The sequence below is a fragment of the Pongo abelii genome, chromosome 14 (genome assembly GCF_028885655.2).
Source record: "Pongo abelii isolate AG06213 chromosome 14, NHGRI_mPonAbe1-v2.0_pri, whole genome shotgun sequence".
In the NCBI taxonomy this organism is placed as follows: domain Eukaryota; kingdom Metazoa; phylum Chordata; class Mammalia; order Primates; family Hominidae; genus Pongo; species Pongo abelii.
In genome coordinates, this window is record NC_071999.2 from 46,316,862 (window position 1) to 46,339,319 (window position 22,458).

The 22,458-nt window shown below is 41.8% G+C and overlaps 1 protein-coding gene and 1 long non-coding RNA gene across 4 annotated transcripts in view; one reads left to right on the top strand and one right to left on the bottom strand.

The window, feature by feature from the left end:
• Positions 1-2,582: 2,582 nt before the first annotated feature.
• LOC129049506 (uncharacterized) lies at positions 2,583-10,919 on the bottom strand. The gene is made up of 3 exons (XR_008512635.2): positions 10,814-10,919; positions 3,293-3,417; positions 2,583-2,767 (listed from the first exon to the last, which is right to left on the bottom strand). It is a non-coding gene; the product is annotated as an uncharacterized LOC129049506 (long non-coding RNA).
• Positions 8,974-22,458, top strand: part of NAA16 (N-alpha-acetyltransferase 16, NatA auxiliary subunit) — a 66,702-nt gene continuing 53,217 nt past the window's right edge. The window contains exons 1-5 of one of the 3 annotated variants that reach the window (XM_024231076.3): positions 8,974-10,231; positions 15,492-15,576; positions 17,430-17,534; positions 19,278-19,435; positions 21,686-21,820. In XM_024231076.3, the coding sequence (XP_024086844.1) occupies positions 10,178-10,231; positions 15,492-15,576; positions 17,430-17,534; positions 19,278-19,435; positions 21,686-21,820 (537 nt within the window). In that variant the 5' untranslated portion in view covers positions 8,974-10,177. Of the gene's footprint in view, positions 10,232-15,491; positions 15,577-17,429; positions 17,535-19,277; positions 19,436-21,685; positions 21,821-21,988; positions 22,173-22,458 lie in introns of those variants that run through there. The other 2 variants (XM_054528940.2, XM_054528941.2) reach the window with 2 other exon arrangements.

Here is a 22,458-nt window from a genome sequence, read left to right on the forward strand (position 1 = left end):
GGTGATCCAACAACGCACTATTATACAGAAGCTTATGTACCTGTTTTCAGAGGGGAGAGATGTATTGACTTGGGAGGTGGGAGGCAGATGATATAGAAAGGCAAAGGACAGGTTGGGCGCGGTGGCTCATGCCTGTAATCTCAGCACTTTGGGAGGCCGAGGTGGATGGATCACCTGAAGTCGGGAGTTTGAGACCCACCTGGCCAACAGGGTAAAACGCTGACTCTACTAAAAATACAAAAATTAGCCAGATGTGGTGGTGGGCATCTATAATCCCAGCTACTTGGGAGGCTGAGGCAAGAGAATAGCTTGAACCCAGGAGGTGGAGGTTTCAGTGAGCTGAGATCTCACCACTGCACTCCAGCCTGGGCAACAGAGCGAGACTCCGTCTCAAAAAAAGAAAAATAAAAATAAAAAGAAAGGCAAGGACCAGAGCTGCACAGAAACAAAGTCTGTCTTATTATGTAGATAAAGATTTTATGTAGATAAAATCTCTCGGTGCTGCTCTCAGAAGAACAGATGAAAAGTCTGTCTGGGTGTGGGGATGACTCCCAGTCTCTTCTCTGGTGGTTGATCTTTCCTAGTTATTTGATGAGATTCCTAGGGAGGGAGTCTTAAGACAATTGTATTTAAACTTTCTTCTTCAGATAAGAAATTCCAGAAAGAGTCTTTCTTATTTATTTATTTATTTTTATTTTTTTGAGATGGAGTCTCCCTCTGTTGCCTAGGCTGGAGTGTAGTGGCATGATCTTGGCTCATTGCAACCTCCCTCTCCCAGGTTCAAGCGATTCTCCTGCCTCAGACTCCCGAGTAGCTGGGATTACAGGTACCCACCACCACCACATCTGGCTAATTTTGGTATTTTTAGTAGAGACAGGGTTTCACCATATTGGCCAGGCTGGTCTCGAACTCCTGATCTTAGGTGAGCCACCCGCCTCGGCCTTCCAAAGTGCTGGGATTACAGGTGCGAGCCACCATGCTTGGCCAAGAGTCCTTCTTAGGGTGCTTCTGGAAACAGGATCCGAGAGACAGGAAGGTGGGAGAAGGGGCAGAGAGAGAGAGACCTTTGTTCTCAGGCTTATTTTTGAGGATTTTCAAAAGCACTCAGCATGGCTATATTTGGGGAATCATTTCTGTGCCCCAATACAGGGAAGAAAAGGGAGAAACACACTAGATCTGGATTTTTTTTTTTAATTTTTTTTTTTTTGAGATGGGGTCTTGCTTTGTCACCCAGGCTGGAGTGCAGTGACACAATCATGGCTCACTGCAGCCTTGACCTCCCGGGCTCAAGTGATCCTCCCACTTCAGCCTCCCAAGTAGCTGAGACCACAGGTGTGCACCACCACGCCTGGCTAAATTACTTTTTGTAGAGATGGGGCCTCCTTATGTTGCCCATGCTGGTCTCAAACTCCTGGGCTCAAGTGTTCCTCCTGCTTTGGCCTCCAAAGTGTTGAGATTACAGGTGTGAGCCACTGCGCCTGGCCTAGATCTAGAATCTAAAGCACTTGGCAACTTGAGAATAAGAAACAGCAGTCAAAATTGATTATAAAATTTTGAGGCAAGCTGGGTGTGGTGGCACCTGAGTAGTTGGAACCTGTAATTCCAGCTATTCAAGAGAGCACCTTGAGTAGATGGAACCTGTAATTCCAGCTACTCAAGAGGCTGGAATATATATATTCCAGATAAGAAATTCCAGAAAGAGCCTTTCTTATTTATTTATTTATTTTTGATTTATTTTTATTTTATATGTATATATATTTGATGCTAACTGCAAGAGTGGTGTCAATAACAAAAACAGAGTAGTTTTCTCTTTTTTTTTGGACTACTTTGATGGGAAGATAATAAATTTTATTTCAACTGTTAAAGTAGGAAATGCTTATAAGACATCCAGATGGAGATATAAAACAATGAGAATGAAGGCCAGGAGATCAAAAGGGGACTTGAAACTGGAGACAGATTTGAAATAATCTACTTGGTGTTAATAATGACGCTATGGGAGCAAGATAATTTATTAATTTTGTATTGCTAGTGCATTAATTCTGTACATGCTGGTCTTGCACATAGCAGGTGTTCAATGAACATGTTCCATTGTTGTTTTTGAAAAAGAAAATATAATTATCTAGATAATCTACATTTAGGAGAAGAACGAGGACTTGATTGAGGACCCAAAGGATGACCAAGAAGAGGTACAGGAGAAAACCCAGAATTCTGCAGGGTCTTGGCGATGCAAGTGTCAGAGCCATTTGAACCAGAGCTACTCCATCTTGAGTGAGGGCTAAGAAAACTGAGGCTGGGACTTGCTGGGCTGCATTCCCAGGAGGGTAGGTATTCCTAGCCTCTAGGTTAACGGAACAGATTAATAACGTTTACTAACAGACCCAGACTCAGGAATGTCCTGATATCCTGATGTCTTGAAAACAAAAGCACTCCTAATTTTGCTTGAAAGATAAATATCGATTCTTGCAAAATATAGTAATTAAGAAAATTAATTGTTTAAATCACAAACCTTTGTAGCAGAGCAAATCTCCCCATGTTTTTTTTTTTTTTTTTTTTGTTATCCTATATATAAATAAACATTGTACCTAGCGGTGGGCGCGTTCCTCCTCTTACTTTCAGGAACGCCCTACTCTGTCTATAGAGTAGCTATTCCTTCACCACTTTACTTCCTTAATAAACTTGCTTTTGCTTTGCACTGTGGACTTGCCCCAAATTCTTTCTTCGGTGAGATCCAAGAACGCTCTCTTGGGGTCTGGATTAGGAGCCCTTTCTGGTGACATAAGAAAGAGAAATTCATGAAGGAGAGGGTGGTCTGCTGTGTGAAATGCCAATGAGAGATTAAGGACCCTGTGGACTGAGAAACTTTTTGGAATTGGCCAATTCTTAAAAATATAAGCTCCATGAGGGCAGATTTTTTTTTAGAGGCAGGATCTTACTTATTGCCCAGATTGGAGGGCAGTGGCTATTCACAGGCACAATCACAGTGCACTGCAGCCTCAAATCCCTAGGCTCAAGTGATGCTCTTGTCTCAGCCTCACAAGTAGCTGGAACTACAGACGTGTGTGCCTGGGCTTCCGCTGAGAGCAGATATTTTTGACTGTTAGAAGACTGCCTGTAACATCGTAGGTATTCGACAATAAATACTGTGAACAAAAATTCTCTGAAAAGGAATTTAGAAGAAAGAGACTGTTCCAATGAACAGTCTGCAAACTGGGGAGACACAGCCTTTGGTACAAAAGGAAGGTACATTCCAGAGAACAAAGGGAGGGATTGTTTTTACATAGAAAGTACCTACCCAGGTTCCCATGCTCCTCCATTTATGTAGATGAAGGATGCAAACTTGCTTAGATCTGATTGGTTGATGTTTGCTGAGTTTTGATTGGTTGACATAGGTTACAGCTTATTGGTTGGTTCAGGTGCCTAAACAGGAACAGGCAGCTATGAAAGTTGCAAAGTTAAGCAAAAGCCTGTAAGGAACTCAGAGTACATGTATGATCTCTAATCAGCAAATGGCCAATTGGCTCTATTTTCAATTCAGGCCCAGTTAGACACTAAGGATTTATCTTGAAGGACTGGCTTTTTCAGGTTTCACAACGCAGAACAAATGAACTGGTGATATTTCAGAAAACACTTTCAGAAAAGTGTTGGGCACAGAAGCCAAATCTTAAGTATTCAATAGAGTTGCCACTTTCCTAAACAATATCCAACTATTTCTCATCTGTTTTCCTCATGTAGTCAGAGTGATTTAATGCAGTTGTGTGATAATGGCTCACTGAAGCATCAACCTCCCAGGCTCAAGCTATTATCCCACCTCAGCCTCTTAGGTAGCTGGGACTACAGGCATATGCCACTATGTCTGGCTAATTTTTAAAATTTTTTGTAGAGACAGGGTCTCACTATGTTGTCCAGGTTGGTTTTGAACTCCTGAGCTCAAGTGATCCTCCTGCCTTGGCCTCCCAAAGAGATGGGATTATGGGTGTGAGCCATTGTGCCTGGCCAGAATGACTTTTAAAAAATTAAATCATCAGATCATGTAACTTGCCTTCTGAAAATGTTTCAGTGGATTCCCATTGAATTTAAGATTAAAAACAAAAACAAAAACAAAACCACATTGCCTGAGACCGTGAACTCTGCACAACCTGGTCTATATTTTCAACTGTATTGCATACCACTTTACTTCTCCTGCGCTACACTCCAGCCACGTCCTTTAACCAGAGAGGAGAGACAAGTTCTCACCTTTCCCTTCTATTCCTTCGTCATACCAATCTTCTTCCTGCATTAGGGCATTTGCGTGTGGTTCCCTTTGTTTAGAATATGCCATCCCATGACATGTGGTCCCCCACCAGGATCTCCCAGCCAAACTTCCTTCTCATCCTCAGGTTTCTGTTCAATTGTCATTATCACCTCCCCAAAGGGTTCTCATTCCTGTGTACTTGGTTTAAAGTAGTCCTTCCCTCAGTCCCCATTGCTCTCAAATGACCTTGCTTTGTGTCCCTCATAGGACTTGCTGTAAGTCCCTCATAGGACTTCATACAGTTTGGAATTACCTTATCTATTTGTTTATGTGTTTATAATCTGTCTCCTCCCACTAGGATATAAACTATGTAAAGAGAGAGAACATGCAAACTGGAAGGAGAGTAACTGATGAATAAAATTTGAGGAAAAGCAAAAAGGGATGAGATGAAGAACTCAAAGGGAGGAATGAGAGTACCTTTCTTTCTCAGAAAAAAGAGCCGGCTGGGCGCGGTGGCTCACGCCTGTAATCCCAGCACTTTGGGAGGCCGAGGCGGGCAGATCACGAGGTCAGAAGATCGAGACCACCCGGTCAGAAGATTGAGACCACCCTGGCTAACACGGTGAAACCCCGTCTCTACTAAAAATACAAAAAAAATTAGCCAGGTGTGGTGGCGGGCACCTGTAGTCCCAGCTACTCCGGAGGCTGAGACAGGAGAACGGGGTGAACCCGGGAGGCAGAGCTTGCAGTGAGCCGAGATCGCGCCACTGCACTCCAGCCTGGGAAGCCTGGGAGACAGAGTGAGACTCCATCTCAAAAAAAAAAAAAAAAAAAAAGAAGAGCCAAGAACATGGAAGAGAGCACAGAAACATCGGGAAGTCTGGGGTGGAACACGTTGTGTAACCTGATAAGTTATTTTCCCATCAGCCTTTAATTATATAGTTAAATTGGCTGTGGGAATAGCAGCAAACTATTTGATTTTAGGTTGCCAGATGGCTCTGAAAGACATGCATGTATATGGGGTGGAGAAAATCCTTTTCCAGATTCTTTTCTCCTTATCTACTAGGCTGAACGAAAAGAATCAGTGGCCCATATTACGTATGTAAAAAGGGCTTTGGGAACTGCAAAGGTCTTTACAGATGTGGTTACTGTTATTTTACTTTATGCATGATTCTAAAGGAGGTATGCACTGTCTGAAGTGCCAGGAAGGAGCATCTGGGTGGATGTCCATGATGGCCCCAAAGGGACATCAGCATTTTTCCTGAGAAACAGTGAGTTCAGATTTACACAGTATTTGTTTTTTATCACAGGCTTTGAAATGACTAAGCATTAAATTCACATAACACTGCTGTGAAACACATTATAATAATGTTATTATAACCCCATTTTCTGTTGAAAGGTAGAAACAAGATCTGTTCCAGACTAAACAGGAAGTCAGTAATAAGATTATAGTTACTGGTTAATCTAGGCTTTCTGATTGTGCATACATTACATCTTTTGTACACATAAGGTTCAGGATGACAACTACCAGCACCATGATTGGTGTTCTTTTCTATTCCCTCCCTCTCCCCTCACTCCCACACTAGTGTAGACAACCAAGGTGATATGGTTTGGATTCGTGCCCCCCCCCACCCCAATCTCATCTTGAATTGTAACCCCCAGTGTTGGAGGAGGGGCCTGGTAGGAGGTGACTGGATCATGGGGACAGATTTTCCCTTGTGTTCTCATGATAGTGAGTGAGTTCTCACGATCTGGTTGTTTAAAAATGTGTAGCACCACTGGGCATGGTGGCTTATGCCTGTAATCCCAGCACTTTGGGAGGCTGAGGCGGGTGGATCATGAGGTCAAGAGTTCGAAACCAGCCTGGCCAACATGGTGAAACCCCATCTCTACTAAAAATACAAAAATTAGCTGGGCATGGTGGTGCATGCCTGTGGTCCCAGCTACTCAGGAGGCTGAGGTAGGAGGATCACTTGAACCCAGGAGGTGGAGGTTGCAGTGACTGAGATCATGCCACTGCACTCCAGCCTGGGCGACAGATGAGGCTCCATCTCAAAAAAAAAAAAAGTGTGTAGCACCTCCTCCTTCACTCTCTTCCTCCTCCTCCAGCCATGTAGGACGTGCCTGCTTCCCGTTTGCCTTCCACTATGATTGTAAGTTTCCTGAGGCCTCCCCAGCCATGCTTCCTGTATAGCCTGTGGAACTGTGAGCCAATTAAACTTCTTTTCTTTATAAATTACCCAGTCTCAGGTAATTTTTTATAGCAATGTGAGAACAGACTAATACAAAAGGTATGTGTGTATGGTGTGTGAAAGACAGATGAAGAAAATATTAAATATGAGTATTTATAACTATATATAACTATAGTTTGTAACTAGTAGCCAACTAGTGCTGCTTTCTAGTATTTGGGATTGCAGATTTTCTTTGCGTGACTGTGCTTCCCTGGGAGATGCTGGCACGGAGCTGTGTGTCCTGGGAAGGGGAAGTTGGCAGTGGGTAGGAGGCTGCAGAGTGCACGTGAAGAACCTTCCTGGGCTGCTGATTTAGGGGTTGGGGAGAGCAATGGTGAATGAGGATTATGATTTAGCTGCTACCACAGAGAGTGAGGTTAGTTAATGATTTGTAGTAAATAAGGCTGGAAGAGGCCCACAGGAAACTTTCATAAAAGATAAACGTTCCTTGTCTTCAAAATATTTACAGTTGGTACTATGCTTTTCTTCCCTTCTCTTGTATATTTCTTTTAAAAATCTAATTTGTCATTTTGAAATAGGTCTAGAAAAGTCCATGTCCTATGAGGGTCAAGTGAGGGCTTGACTGAAGCACTGAAGGTTTGGCTCTTCCCATGAGTAACCCTTTACCTCTGATGATGTAGATACATGATGATGTAGATAAATTGGGAGCCAAAGGTTTTCAGGAATTAGTAATGCCCTGGTAAGCAAACTGTGGCTAGGAATTATGGCAGTGGTTGAGTATGAGGGTGCTGAAAGGAGGCACTTCTGTGTGCCTGCTCAGTTCTCTGGGTGGGGGACTGCCATTTGTTCAGGTGCGATTCAGGCAAGCTTCCAAAGCAGCTATACCTGCCCACTTCCTAACAGCTTGGGCAGCGTGGGAGCTCTGCAGAGTACACATAAGCCCTTGAAACCCCACTTTTATTTTTTTCTTTCCATTTTTTATTTTAGACTCAAGGGGTAATGTGCAGATTTGTTACACGGGTAAATTGCATGTTGTGGGGGTTTGGTGTACAGATAGTCTTGTCACTCAGGTAATCAGCATAATGCCCTATAGGTAGTTTTTCAATCTTCACCCTCCTCCTACTCTCCACCCTCAAGTAGGCCTCAATGGACCTATTGTTCCCTTATTTGTGTCCATGAGTACTCAGTGTTTATAGTTCCACCTGTAAGTGAAAACATGTGGTATTTGATTTTCTGTTCCTGCATTAATTCATTTCGGATAATGGCCTCCAGATCTATCTGTGTTGCTGCAAAGGCCATGGGCTCATTCTTTTTTGTGGCTGTGTAGTATTCCATGGTGTATATGTACCACATTTTCTTTATCCAGTCCACTGACGGGCATCTAGGTTACTTCCATGTCTTTTATTGTGAATAGTGCTGCGATGAACATACACGTGCATGTCTTTTTTTTTTTTTTTTTTTTTGAGGCAGGGGTCTCACTTTGTTGCCCAGGCTGGAGTGCAGTGGCGTGATCTTGGCTCACTGCAACCTGTCTTTCAGGCTCAATTGATCCTCCCACCTCAGCATCCCAAGTAGCTGGGACTACAGGCACTTGCCACCATGCCCAGCTAGTGTGTGTGTGTGTGTGTGTGTGTGTGTGTGTGTTTGCCATGTTGCCCCGGCTGGTCTCCAACTCCTGAGCTCAGGGTGATCCACCTGCCTCAGCCTCCCAAAGTGCTGGCATTACAGGCGTGAGTCACTGCACCTGGCCGTGCATGTGTCTTTATGGTAGAACGATTTATATTCTTTTGGGTATATACCCAGCAATGGGATTGCTGTGGACCCCCAATTTTAATGACAGTACTTTCCCTATTTTAAAGGACTCTTATGATCCTGTGTGAAACGTAGGAGATTGAAAGAAAAAAAAAAGACTCCTATGATTCTTTCATCTCCAACCAACTTAGGCTAGAAAGAAGGAAAATCAAATAGGCAGGCACTGTGGCTCACACCTGTAATCCCAGCACTTTGGAAGGCCGAGGTGGGCAGATCACCTGAGGTTGGGATTTTGAGACCAGCTTGACCAACATGGAGAAACCCCGTCTCTACTAAAAATACAAAATTAGCCGGGTGTGGTGGTGCATGCCTGTAATCCCTGCTACTCGGGAGGCTGAGGCAGGAGAATCGCTTAAACCTGGGAGGTGGAGGTTACAGCGAGCTGAGATAGCGCCATTGCATTCCAGCCTGGGCAACAAGAGTGAAACATCGTCTCAAAAAAAGGAAAATAAAAAAGGGCAGCCCAGTTCTGATTACAGCCGACTAAATGCAGTTACTCATCAATTACTTTATAGTCTCAGAAATATGCACCCATTAAGATTCAGCACATGTATGAATAAACTTATGTACCTAATGTTTACACACACCTTAATACTAACCCTACACTGAATGTACAGTTTATTCTTGCCACTGTTGTATCTTTCTAGATTCACACATTACCACCAATATGCTGCCTTTTATTTGTTGTAGAAAGTATCCCAGAGTTGGAAGATCCTGAATTTGAAGCCTGTTTCTCCCATTATTATATGGCTTGTAGGAAGGGGAACCATCTGAAGAGAAAGGGTAGGTAGACTCAGAAGACCAGTGGCCTTATAAAACCCTAATTCCGGCCGGGCGTAGTGGCTCACGCCTGTAATCCCAGCACTTTTGGAGGTTGAGGCGGGCGGATCACGAGGTCAAGAGATCAAGACCATCCTGGCCGACGTAGTAAAAGCCTGTCTCTACTAAAAATACAAAATTAGCCGGGCGTGGTGGCGCATGCCTGTAATCCCAGCCATTAGGGAGGCTGAGGCAGGAGAATCCTTTGAACTCGGGAGGCGGAGGTTGCAGTGAGCCGAGATAGCGCCACTGCACTGCAGCCTCGGCGACAAGAGCGATACTCCATCTCAAAACCAACCAACCAAACAAACAAAAACAAAGATTGTAAATATTTGTTTGGTTTGCACTGGAAAGAAAAGGCTTCTCCTTAGAGTCTGAATCAAGGAGGAAAAGGAAGGAAAACAAGTTCATCTTACATCAAAAGTCTACTTTGCGTTGGACACTTAAATTCCTAAATGGGGAGAAATGCAAAAAACTCTGACTCTTCAGAGTCATAACTAACATTATCTTGGGCCACAAGCTTATCAAGAGTGCAATACAAGTCAGTGTCTTCTCTTTTCTACTTAAAGGAAAATTCTCATTTTTATTTATTACTTTATTGCAAGGAGAAGCAGACAATAAGTAGGAGTCTTATGAGGCGTTCTGATGCATAGGAGCAATGGTGAATGAGGGTGGTGACTCACCACCCCGTGGGACTCCAGGGTTTTGGTGAAAGCTCGCTTAAGCCCCAGGGGGTGCCGAGATTGCGGCGAGGGGAGCCGCAGCCCAAGGCAAATCCACGCAGTTGGTCCCCGCCCCCGTAGTCACCCGCAGCCCCTCGCCGCAGGGCGCTCCGTGCATGCGCACAGAGTCCGGCTCGGGAGGCGGACCCTGGCTGCCATCTTGCAGCGCGCGGGAACTGCCGCCGCCGCTGGCCAAAAAGCGGAGCCCAGGGAAAGCGTGTCCTGCTCAGACCGCCTTCCTTCTCCATTGCCACCCGTGCCGAACAGCCAGGCTGCCCAACTGCAACTGTAGACCAATGAACTAATCCATCGCCCGCAGCCCGACTCTCAGCAGCGGTTCGTCCCGGTGCCCACCCCCGCGAAACGGAGCGCCCCGGCACCTAGCCTCCCCGCCGGCCACGATGCCGAACGTGCTGCTGCCGCCCAAGGAGAGCAACCTCTTCAAACGCATCTTGGTGAGTGGCCGTAGGCCGCGCTGCCGCCCCTCGGTCCCCGGGTCCTCGGGCCTTAAGGGCAAGCGGTCTGGTGGCGGCCGGCGCGGGCCAGGCTTGGCCTTCGCTGACCACCGCTCTTTGTTTATCTCGGAGCTCGCGGGACCCCACTTTCCCGCTCCGGCCGGCCCACGGGGGCCGCCGAGCCGCTCCTCCGCGCGCTTCCTTTCCTCAGTCTGCGGCGCTCGCCTCACACCCGCCGCGCTCTTTCCAGAAACTTCACGCCGCCCTCCGCAGTGCCCGGGCACAGCCGCCTCGGCCGGTAGTGGCTGCCGTGCTCTCTGCCGCGGCGGGCTCGCAGCAGCCCCTCAGGGATCCTCCCCGGTTGGTTTATTTTGCCAGTCTCCCCTCGGCGAGGTGTTTTGCGTTCTGCATTTTCTGCTTTGCGTTTAATTAGATTGCACAGCGCACCCGCATACCTATTAAAGCGGGATCGATGCGATGGTGGAATTTTTCCTGGTTACGAGGAAATAAAACCGGCAACTCTAGGAAGCCAAGTCTGGCACCATCTCCCTTTGGGAAAAAGTTTGCCTGTTTGTAATGTACCTTATTTACCCTCTTTGGAAGTGAATAGTTGACTTGAAGTGCGTTTCTGAGTTGTCACCAACTTCAACACAGCTCTTTGCTTTCTAGTCGCACAGGCCTTGCTTGAGTAATTAACGCCGCGTGGACTGGCTGGTTTTGCATTTGAGGGGAGCATTTTTACTTTATTGCGGAGCGTAATCCTGAATAATGGCCCCGTAGTGATGACCACTGCGGAGCCGGGTGGGCAGTTTTCTGTGGGCTGTGTGCCAGCGTCCCTGGTGGCTTTCCAGGTTCTGTTCTTCCAAGGAGAAGAGGCAGCATTCCTTTGCTTTCCTTAGTATCCTCTGGCTACCCTAGGTTTTAAACTAATGTTGTTAGTAGGTAACTGTCTTTTCTAGTTTATCTTTTCACCTAAAAAAAACTTTTATTTGCTAAACATGCATTTAGGTTTAAAGGTGAATTTATTGAAAGCTGGGTTGGCTATATGGCTGTTAGTTGTTGCTTAACTTTACTATAAATAAAATACTAACTTTAGAGTAATTTTAAGTATTAACAGCGGCAGATAATTCATAGTAGCTGTTCTGTTTCAAGTCGATAGAAACTTCACACTTAGTCTTCAGATTAGGATACATAGTAGATGGGATAATAATTTTAAATATTATGTGGTGCTTAGTTTTGAACCAATAATAAGATACAAATGTGAGAACATTAAAAATACGAATAATTAAAGCACGTGGCAGGTTGCTTCATTGGGCTTTGTATTTTTTAATTTTACTTCTCATGCCCTTTTATTTTACACAGCATGGAATTGAAGAAGTAACTTATTTATTTTAATTTTTAATTTTTTTTTGCCCCGGGAATCTGAAACATTAATGATAATATCATTTATAAATCGCTAGTTGGATTTCAGGACATTTGGCATCATACTTTAAAGATGATAGCACTTCTTTTCTCTCTATACGAGTTTTTTGTAGTTCAAATTATGGGTCAGTGTCATAAGGAAAAAGTTACATTATTCTCAAATTACAAAAAAGGTAGAGTTTATCCCCAAATAAATTGGGAAATGGTAACCACTAAAAAAAAAATCAATTATTTTGAGATGGAAGTCTCGGTTTGTTGGCCAGGCTACTGTGGAACTCCTGGCTTGAAGCGGTCATCCCACCTCAGCCTCACAAATTGCTGGGATTACAGATGTGAGCTACTGTGCTCCGCCAAGCTAAACATTTTTAAATCTAGGTATGAAATGTTTCTGATAAGGTTGCGTGAATTTAGGAGGATTCTGCATAAACGAATGATTTTATCATTTCACAATTGCAATAAATGTGGGTAAAATTTGGCTACAACAAATTCCATAGCAAACAGAAGTTTCTGTAATTAAATTATCTTTAAAGTTTAGTGGATTAAAGTGCTTTGCCACCAACAGTAAAATTTTTTCTATTGAAAAAACTCAAACACATCCACACAAACTGACCAGCTGGTTTTTTACATGTTCTACGTGGCTTATATCTGCATGTCTTATTCCCCAGACTGGATATTAATTAGCGTTACAGTTTGTTGAATTTTGGAGCTATTCCATGCCCTGTTTTAGAAAGAGACAAACCTAAGGATGGTAAATGACCAAGTGGCTAAGGTTCTCTGTCTGGTTAGTAGCAAAGTTGAGACTAGAATCTATCGTTTCTGCTTAGTATATAACGGTTCCTGAGTGAATGTTGATTTGTCTTTTTTTTTTTTGCGAGAGCGTAGCGCTCTGTCACCCAGGCTGGAGTGCAGTGGCAAGATCTCAGCTCACTGCAACCTCTGCCTCCCAGATTCAAGCGATTCTCATGCCTCAGCCTCCCGAGTAGCTGAGATTACAGGTAGACCTGTCTTTACCTGAGTACTTGGACTCTGGGGCCAGACTACCTGGTTAAGAGTTGTGGCTCTGGCACTTAATAGTTATATAAACTCTATAACTATGCCTCAGTTTCTCTATCTAAATGGGGATATCATGCATCTCATAGGCTTTCCTGGGATTTAAATAAAGAGTAAATAAGCTGTCATGGGATGAAGGAAAAAATAACAGTGTCTGGATGTATAGTAAATGCTTCCAATAGGTGTTAACTATTATTACTGTTATTGGCAGTATGATTATTATTATTTTCAGATAACTTGGTAAGTCAGAAAAACTAGTATTTCTATTTGTCTTTCTCAGTAGTTCCTTCCACTTGTTTTTTTCTTGTCATTTGTGAGACAGACTCTTGTAGTCAAACTCAGATTGTCATTTTTTATTTTAAAATATTTTTGGAATAGGCTCTATATTCACGTGGTTCAAAATTTAGGTTTCTCTCCTATCCTTATCCCAGAACCACCTAGTTCCCTTCCCCAGAGGCTGTCAAGAGGCCTCAATATAAACTTTTTTTCCATGAAGACTTTTCTAATTCCTTTCACATCCAGCCCGTGCTGCAAGGCTTAATGACGGTCTCATCCATTGCTAGTGGCATTTTGCTTTGAACTTAGTAGGCTGTATTTATGGAGCAGTTTCTTATTTGTTTATCCATGGCAATGCAGCAGTAAAGCCGGCGCAGTGCCTCATGCCTGTAATCCCAGCACTTTGAGAGGCTGAGTTGGGAGCTAGGATCACTTGAGCCCAGGAGCAAAAGACCAACATAGCAACAGAGTGAGACTTCATCTCTACCAAAAAAAAAAAAAAAAAAAAAAATTTTAGCCAGGCATGATGGCATGATGGAAGTAGTCCTTCCTATCCACTCAGAAGGCTAAGGTGGGAGGATCACTTGAGCTCAGCAGTTTGAGGTTATGGTGATTGTGTCACTGCACACTAGCCTGGGCAACAGAGTGAGACTGTCTCTAAAAAATAAGAAAGATAGGTGAGATCATTGTTCTAAGGATCCATTATATGATGGTGGGGAAGACAGACACTAAATAATAGCATAAATAAGATTTCAGGAAATGATAGCACTGTGTGGAGAATAGAGTAACATGGTAGAGAATATGTTGGGGAAGGAAGGAGGATGGGAGTATTTGATAAAGTGGGCAAGTAGGGGACATATGAGACTTGGATAATGAGGAACCATCCATGGGAAGATCTAGGAAAGCATTTCAGGCAGAAGGAACACAAGTGTAGGAGGCCTGAGGTGGGGATAAGCTTGGCATGTTGAGTAATGTAACACCCAGTGTGACTGAACAACGTAAGCCAGGGAAGAGTGGAAAGCGATAGGGTGTTCTCCGCATCAGTGGCTGCCAGGGAGAGATGTTAATTGCGTACCCTGGCTGGTGGCATTCGGAAATAAAGATGTTGCTTATCTTTGCATTGGACTAATGATGGTCTTTGGAGTAAGACCAGAGTTTGCAGCTAAGCTGAGCAGCTTATAAACAAGTTTTTGAACCTCTGGAGTTTCAGTTTCCACATCTCTGAAGTGGAAGTAATGACACCTACATTAAAGAATTGGTATTAAGTAAGAGATTACAAATTTTATACAGACATATCATAGCTGCTCAATAAGTGGTAGTATTTGTGTGTGTGTGTGTGTGTGTGTGTGTGCACATCCATGCACTTTGGTTTCATTCTTGCAGTAGCAAAGGCTTTTAGTGCAGTTTCTGGTATTTTTCTGTTGCCACATATGTTTTTGCTTAAATTTTTTTTTTCGAGATAGTGTCTTGCTCTACTGCCCAGGCTGAGTGCAGTGGCACAGTCATGCCTTACTGCAGCCTCAGCCTCGCGGGCTGAAGTGATCCTCCCACCTCAGCCTCCCAAGTAGTTAGGACCACAGATGTGCACCACCACGCCTGAGTAATTTTTAATTTTTTTGTAGAGATGAGGTCTTGCTTTATTCCCCAGGCTGGTCTTGAACTTCTGGGCTCAAGCAGTCCTCTCGCCTTGGCCTCCCAAAGCATTGGAATTATTTTGAATTAAAAAATTCTGCGTACTAGGAAAGGGAAACAAAATAAAAAATTCTGTGGCAGTATTGATTGATGAATTGTCATTTTTTTCTGTTTGTTTGTTTTGAGACAGGGTCTTACTCAGTCGCCCAGGCTGGAGTGCAGTGGCATGATCTCGGCTCACTGCAGCTTCCAGCTCCTGGGTTCAGGTGGTTCTCCTGCCTCAGCCACCCGAGTAGCTGGGATTACAGGCATGCGCCACCACGTCTGGCTAATTTTTGTAATTTCTTTTTTTTTTTTTTGAGACAGAGTCTCGCTGTGTTGCCCAGGCTGGAGTGCAGTGGTGTGATCTCTGCTCACTGCAACCTCCACCTCCTGTGTTCAAGCGATTCTGCTGCCTCAGCCTCTTGAGTAGCTGGGGTTACAGGCACGCGCCACCACGCCCAGCTAATTTTTGTATTTTTAGTAGAGACGGTTTCACCATGTTGGCCGGGTTGGTCTCGAACTCCTGAGCTCAAGCGATCCGCCCACCTTGGCCTCCCAAAGTGCTGGGATTGCAAGCATGAGCCACCTTGCTCAGCCACATTTCCTGTTTTTTAAATGTCTTTTTTCATGGTCTTTTATAAAAATGAAAATATGTAGATTTTAGAACAATTTGACAAGAATAGGTAACAAAAGTACACTGCATGTTTGTAAGTGATATCTTTTCCATCACGTTTTAGACCTGATTTTGGATCTTGAATTAAGAATATATGATGCTGTGAAAAGTTGCTCCATTGTGTATTCATTTGATAAAATAACTGTTGTTCATATTTCTTTACAGAAATGTTATGAACAGAAGCAGTACAAAAATGGCCTCAAGTTTTGCAAGATGATTCTGTCGAACCCAAAATTTGCTGAACATGGAGGTATTGTCTCATGTGAGAGATTGCTTTAGGGAAATCAAATTCTAAAACCAAGGATTAACAGTGAAAGAAGAGTATTTCCCAGATTCCAAGGCCTTGCAGTTCTCTATTAGAGTGCATAAATGTTCAGCATTTTTTTAATGCTTTATATGAGTCTTCTAGATTACCTGTATTATCCTTAAGTATGTATACTTAAGGATAAGATTAGGATGGTTCGTTTATCTATTGGGGAAAAAATTGGAGAAAGTATGTATCAGTATTTTTATGCACCTGATTTCCTTTATTACTTTGAATAGAATTTAAAGTTTATACCTTGGTTTCCTGTGTGTAAAATTAGGACAAAATTTGCAATATAAAAGTGTGAAGATATGGTCACCTGCACTTTATTCTTTGGTAGATGTGTTTTTTTTTTTTAGTATGTGCTGACATTTACATATGATATTACTAATTTACCATTAGATTTTATATTTTGAGTTGTTTTTCTAACACTGGTGTTAATGAAGTTTGTATTTTCTTGTTGTGTCCTTTTTCAGTAACAGCCAGTGTTAGAAGGGTGGATTAGGATAGACATGAAAATTACGATCCTGTAGCATAGCAAAGCTGGTTGAGATTACTCAATATCAGACTTGGATAATGGTTGACATCATCTTATTGGGAAAATAGGCTGACCTTGCTCACTTTTCTAACAACATTTAAAAGATTCTTTGAAGGAAATGGAAAGAAATCTTCATTTCATAGAATTAATTTTAAAGCTTGTTTTCAAGCTTTTTAGCTGTGGAACCTTTATCCAAATGGTGCCTGTGGGAAAGTTCAATATGTAAAACAGATAAAAGGTGTTGGAGCAGGGTTTGGGCCACAGGATCACCATGTTCTGAATACCATAGAGTTTGAAAATCATTCTTCTTGCGTAATTCCATTCTTGTGGATAATTCAGAGAATTATTTCATCCTAAACCGTCTTGTATTAACTTCCTTACATGTTTTTTGTTGCCACTACCATCATCCAGTGTTGTGCTGTTGAAATGTGAACTTATGTTAATTAGCCTAAGTAGAATTTGTTGGAATAAACTTATCAAAAATGAAGTCTGTTCCAATATTGAATAAAGTGATTTTTAAATTATGTATTTGTCTTTATTAAGGTAGATTGAGTGTTTTTGTGTGGTTGTAAATCAGATTGATGATTGATTAGAATTGACCTTAGGTAAAAGCTGTGGAACTGCTGTGGTAGATTTAATTCCATAAGACTCATGTCTGCTTTATTAATTTTTTTTTTTTTTTTTTTAAGACAGAGTCTCACTCTTGGTGCCCAGGCTGGAGTGCAGTGGCACAATCTTGCCTCACTGCAACCTCTGCCTCCTGGGTTCAAGCAATGCTCCTGCCTCAGCCTCCCAAGTAGCTGGGATTACAGGCACATGCCACCATGCCTAGCTAATTTTTGTTTAGTAGAGACGAGGTTTTGCTGTGTTGGCCAGGCTGGTCTCGAACTCCTGACCTCAGGAGAGCCACCCGCCTCAGCCTCCCTGAGTGCTGGGATTACAGGCGTGAGCCATTGCGCCTGGCCTGCTTTGTTAATTTTTTCAGCAGAATAATATCAACCACTTTTACAGAGTCTTGTGAAGGGCAGAAACCATTTTAGCAACTCTGAAACTAAGGAATTTCAGAAAAGGACTTGGGCTGCTAAGCTTTAAGTAAATATTTAAATGTAGTTTTACTTTTTCTACTTGGAGAGAAGTTCAAACTGTGAGATTAAAAAGATGAATTGGAGCCGTAGTAATCCTTCAGATCTCAACTATTAAAGTACTATTAAGAGAATAGTATTCTGTCATTTGTAAATAGAGTTTAAAAATTATTTTTCAGAGACTTTGGCTATGAAAGGATTAACACTGAACTGTTTAGGAAAAAAAGAAGAAGCTTATGAATTTGTTCGTAAAGGACTTCGTAATGATGTCAAGAGTCATGTCTGTATCCTTTTGCAGTAGTTAAATAATGTTTTAGCTAGTTTTTTCCTAATTCAAATTAAATTTGTACTATGAAAATTCCAAACCTACGTAGAAGAGAGAATTTAATGAACTCTGTGTATCCATTACTCAACCATAATCATTATCAACATTTTGTAATATTAGTTTCTTTTTTGCTCGTGCCCCTCCTCCTATATTAATTTCATTTGTTCCCTACCCCGTGTTTATTTATTGGAGTATTTTAAAGGAAATCTCTATAAAATGTGCTTACTTCTGTTGTGCTTAGTGTTGGAGAAAAGTTACTTTGATAATTGTATGTGACTTGAAACCCATTTTTTTCTTAAACATAATTAACAGGGTAATACTTTCCTATTATTCCAAATACTGACTTTTAGTTAATCATATGTTAAAATTTGTGTGTCTTAAACTTTCTTTTAGACATTTGAGAAGAAAAACTTAAACTTACTTTAAAACATTTTACTTAAGTATGATATTGGTTCTTGAGCTTGGTTTCTGTTAACACAGAGACATAGCTGTTACTTAATTTGATCTTTATAATTGTGTTTTTCTTTGGGTAATATCCCAGTGTGTAAAAAAAAATTTTTTTTGTTTTTTTGCGGGGAGGGAGTCTCACTCTGTCACCCAGGCTAGAGTGCAGTGGCATGATCTAGGCTCACTGCAACCTCCACCTCTTGGGTTCAAGCGATTCTCCCACCTCAGCCTCCCGAGTAGCTGGGACTACAGGTGTGCGCCACCATGCCTGGCTACTTTTTGTATTTTTAGTAGAGATGGGGTTTCGCCATGTTGGTCAGGCTGGTCTCGAACTCCTGACCTCAGATGATCCACCCTCCTCAGCCTCCCAAAGTGCTGGGATTACAGGCGTGAGCCACCATGCCCGGCCAAAAAAAAATTTTTTTTTAAAGGATGGAGCATTGAAATTGATTTTCATTTGTTTTGCTTATCTGTATGTTTATCTGCATTTTTTTTTCACATATTGCCCTTGCATTTTAATTTGTTACATTTAATTCACTTAGCCACATACTGGTATTGAACACGAATAAGCTTAGTAGTGTTTTCACATATTTAGCTTAGAGTTTTCTCAAATTACTGAGTACTTATTTCTTTATCCCAGTGCTAACCCCAGAGTGAAGAGAAGGGCATGTAAGTATGATAGTTTTGTGGGGCTTTTGGCTCCAAGATATGCTAAGACTTTATTTTATAAGAAATACAACTTATTTTTTGTGGCCTTTAATATAACTAGGGAAGTAGGTGATAGTTACACATTACTTTAGAATTGATTGACTAAATTTGTTTCAAAAAGTAGTTGCAGTTTTTGTATATATTCTGTTTCAAGACATCCTGATGAAGAATAGGTGAATGTTGAGGTTGCTGGGGTAGGAAAGTGATGGGATAGAGGGTAGAAAATGTGAAGAATTTTTGTCAAGCATTCTTTAAGGTTACTTAAAATATTACAGAAAATTTCAAACATGTACACAAGTAGAGAGAACAGAATAATGACCCCCTCCCCATGTGGCCATTACCCAGGTTCAGCAGTTTGACAATTATCAGCCCAGCCTGCCTTGATTTCGTCTTTAACTTCCCCTCACCATTCCCCTCCCTCAGACTCCAGATCATTCTGAAACAAATCCCAGGCAAAATACCATTTCTTTAATGTAAGTTTTATATTAGATATGTAGCATAGAATATTCTAGTGTCTGTGTATGTCTTTGTTTCCTTAACTTAATAGGTTGGCATGTATATGGACTCTTGCAACGTTCCGATAAAAAATATGATGAAGCTATAAAATGTTACCGAAATGCCCTCAAATTAGATAAAGATAACCTGCAAATTTTGAGGGATCTCTCACTGTTGCAGATCCAAATGAGGGACCTTGAAGGTTACCGAGTAAGTACTTCATTCTTAAATGCACATGATTTTACAGTAGATAAAATCTAAGAGCGTGTCAATTCAGAATGAGGTGAGCATAAGCCAAGATCAGGTAGATTTGATTGTTCATTAGAAGGTGTATGTCGCTTGGGACCTTCCTCCTCAGTCATAGTTGTGGCACTAGATTTCTACTTGAGTATCCAAAAAGAATAACTGGTGGGGTGAGGTGGCCCACGCCTATAGTCTCAGCAGTTTGGGAGGTTGAGATGGGAGGATCACTTGAGGCTAGGAGGTAGAAACCAGCCTGGGCGACATAGGCCAGACTCCGCCTCTACAAATAAGAAAATTAGCCCGGTGTGGTAGTTCACACCTGCAGTCCCAGCTATCCAGGAGGTTGAGGCAGGAGGATCCCTTGAACCTAAGAGTTGAGGCTGCAGTGAGCCGTGATTATGCTACTGCACTCCAGCCTGGGCAACAGAGCAAGACTTTTTCTCAAAAAACAAAAACAAAAAAAACTGGTTTTTAAAACATTCTTAATTCATTAATTATTTAAAAAATAGAGACAAGGTCTTGCTATGTTACCGAGGCTAGTCTTGAACTCCTAGGCTCCAGTGATCTTCCCACCTCACCCTCCCAAAGTTCTGGGATTACAGGCATGAGCCACTATGCCTGGCCATAAATGTTTAACTGGAATATCTATGTGCAGCTGCTGTACTAGATTGTTTGTGGGTTTGATATTTACAAATTTGATAAACTAATAAGGATTTTATAATTGACACCTAAACATAAAAGTAGCTTTTAAAAATTATTGGTTAGTAAATATTTTAAAAATGTGAGAAGCGTTGCCATAAATCAGTCTTTCTGTAGTTGAGACCTCTTCAGATTTGCATCTTCAACTCTCTCCTGGACATTTCCATGTGCTTATTCCACTTAGTATCCTAGAATCAGTATGTCCAACATGGAATTCTCTTACTTTCTTATGAGAAGGAAGCCACTAGGTTCTAACAGTTTCCTTTAAATACATTATTTATATACTTCTTACTTTTGCCCTCTACTGCCATATAAGCCCTCATACCCCATGCCTAGATTTTTGCAGCCACTTTAAGGGCTCTGCTGAACTTATTATAATAATAATGGCACCACTCTTCAAAGCGTGTATTTTTTTCTTCAGCTGTGTTTAGCAGCTTAGATGCGGTTGGAGTTAAAATCAGTTATCTTTAGGAATGAGGCATAGAAATTAAGAATATTGGCAAAACAGTGGTTGCTAAAGTGGATTGTGAAGTAAATAAAGTTAAAAGAGAGCTAGGCTTGGTATTTATGTGTCTTAGTCCTGGCTACTTGAGAGGCTGATGTAAGAGGATCGCTTGAGCTCAGGAGTTTAGTCCAGTCTGGGCAACATGGGGAGACTCTGTCTCTGAAAGAAAAAAAGGAGAGCTGGTGGTGAAAGTGTGAAGGGCCCAGGAAGTACAGACACTGGTGGTGTCAAAGAACAAAAGAACAGGGGTAGGAATGTCATCAAATGATAGTGTTGGCAGCATGGGAGCTGTGGATAGAGAGTGAGACACCTAAATTTATGATTTCTGGGTGGCAGTAACATCTAGGCTATGGCTGTGGGAGTGGGCCTCTGAATGGAGTGGAGGAGAAAATCATTAAAGATTAGAAAATCTTGGGGCTTAGAGGATAGGTTGTGGGATGGGTGATACACATTAGTGTTGCATTTGCCCAGGATAACACCAAGAGTTGGCAGAGAAAATAATACTGACCTAGACTTTAATAAAGGATTTGGGAATGACAGAGAAGCAACAGTAAAAATAAGGGATAATCAGATGTTTGGGTGTTTCCCCTGGCTGTGTCTGTCCTGTGTCTGGCCAGTTATTACAATGTATTTACACTGTAAATACATGTAATTCATATAATAGTTTTATAAGTAGCAAAATCTAGTTTAATAAAAAACCATCTTAGTCTTCTTACAGAATATTTAGTTACCAAAAAAAAAAAAATTCTCATTATTTAAAAGTAATTTAATAAGGCAGTCCAAAGGCATGGGCCCCAATGATGTTTCAGTGACAGCCTCACAGTGAGTATTACAGGATATTCTAGAACTTTAGTAATTTAGGTAAGAAACATAAAAAGTACTTCTGTTTTATTCTGAAACTGATCTTTGTTGATATAGTTCATTAGAAATGTGTTAAAGGTTAGATTGTTTTCCTAAAACTGATGAAATAATGTTTTAGAGAATGTTTAGCAAGTTAAAACGTTTTTTTTTAGGAGACAAGATACCAGCTTCTTCAGTTGCGCCCCACACAGCGTGCCTCCTGGATTGGATATGCTATTGCATACCATTTGCTGAAAGATTATGATATGGCCCTAAAACTGTTGGAAGAATTTAGACAAACTCAGCAAGTAAGAATTTTAATGTTTCCTTCTACCTTCACAAACGGAGTAGTTGACTTCTAAATTGTCCCTGCTCTCAAATGGGAATTAAAGTATTTGAAACCTATGGAAAACTGGAAAACTTTTTGACGTAATTGGAAACAGTTAAAATGTAGGAATGTTTTCTCTCTGTTTTTTTTTTTTTTAAAGAGACGGGGTCTTGCTATGTTGTCCAGGCTGGTCTCGAACTCCTGGGCTCAAATGATCATCCTGCCTCGTCTTCCTAAAGTGCTGGGATTACAGGCATGAGCCACCACGCCTGCCTCCACGTTTCAATGGAGAATATTCTACATGTGGATTCAGCTGCAAGTTGATGGAGATGGTGTGGATTGAGTCACTTCACTTAGAGTTAATCCCCCAACCTTGAGTCTCTTTTCCACTCCTCTGTTTATCTGTCATTTCATAATCTTGACCCTGTCTGGAGTTTTCTAGGACAGATAGGCATTCTCTGTAGTAATTTCCTCTTTATGGATACTCTAGACTTGAGCTTCTTCCATCCTATTTCACTTACTCCTTTGCATTCTGTTTTCTAGAAATTTGTTGAAATCTTAAATAGTATCCTCTATTTATGGGTTTTTATATTTTTTAATCTGCTATTTTTACTCTCT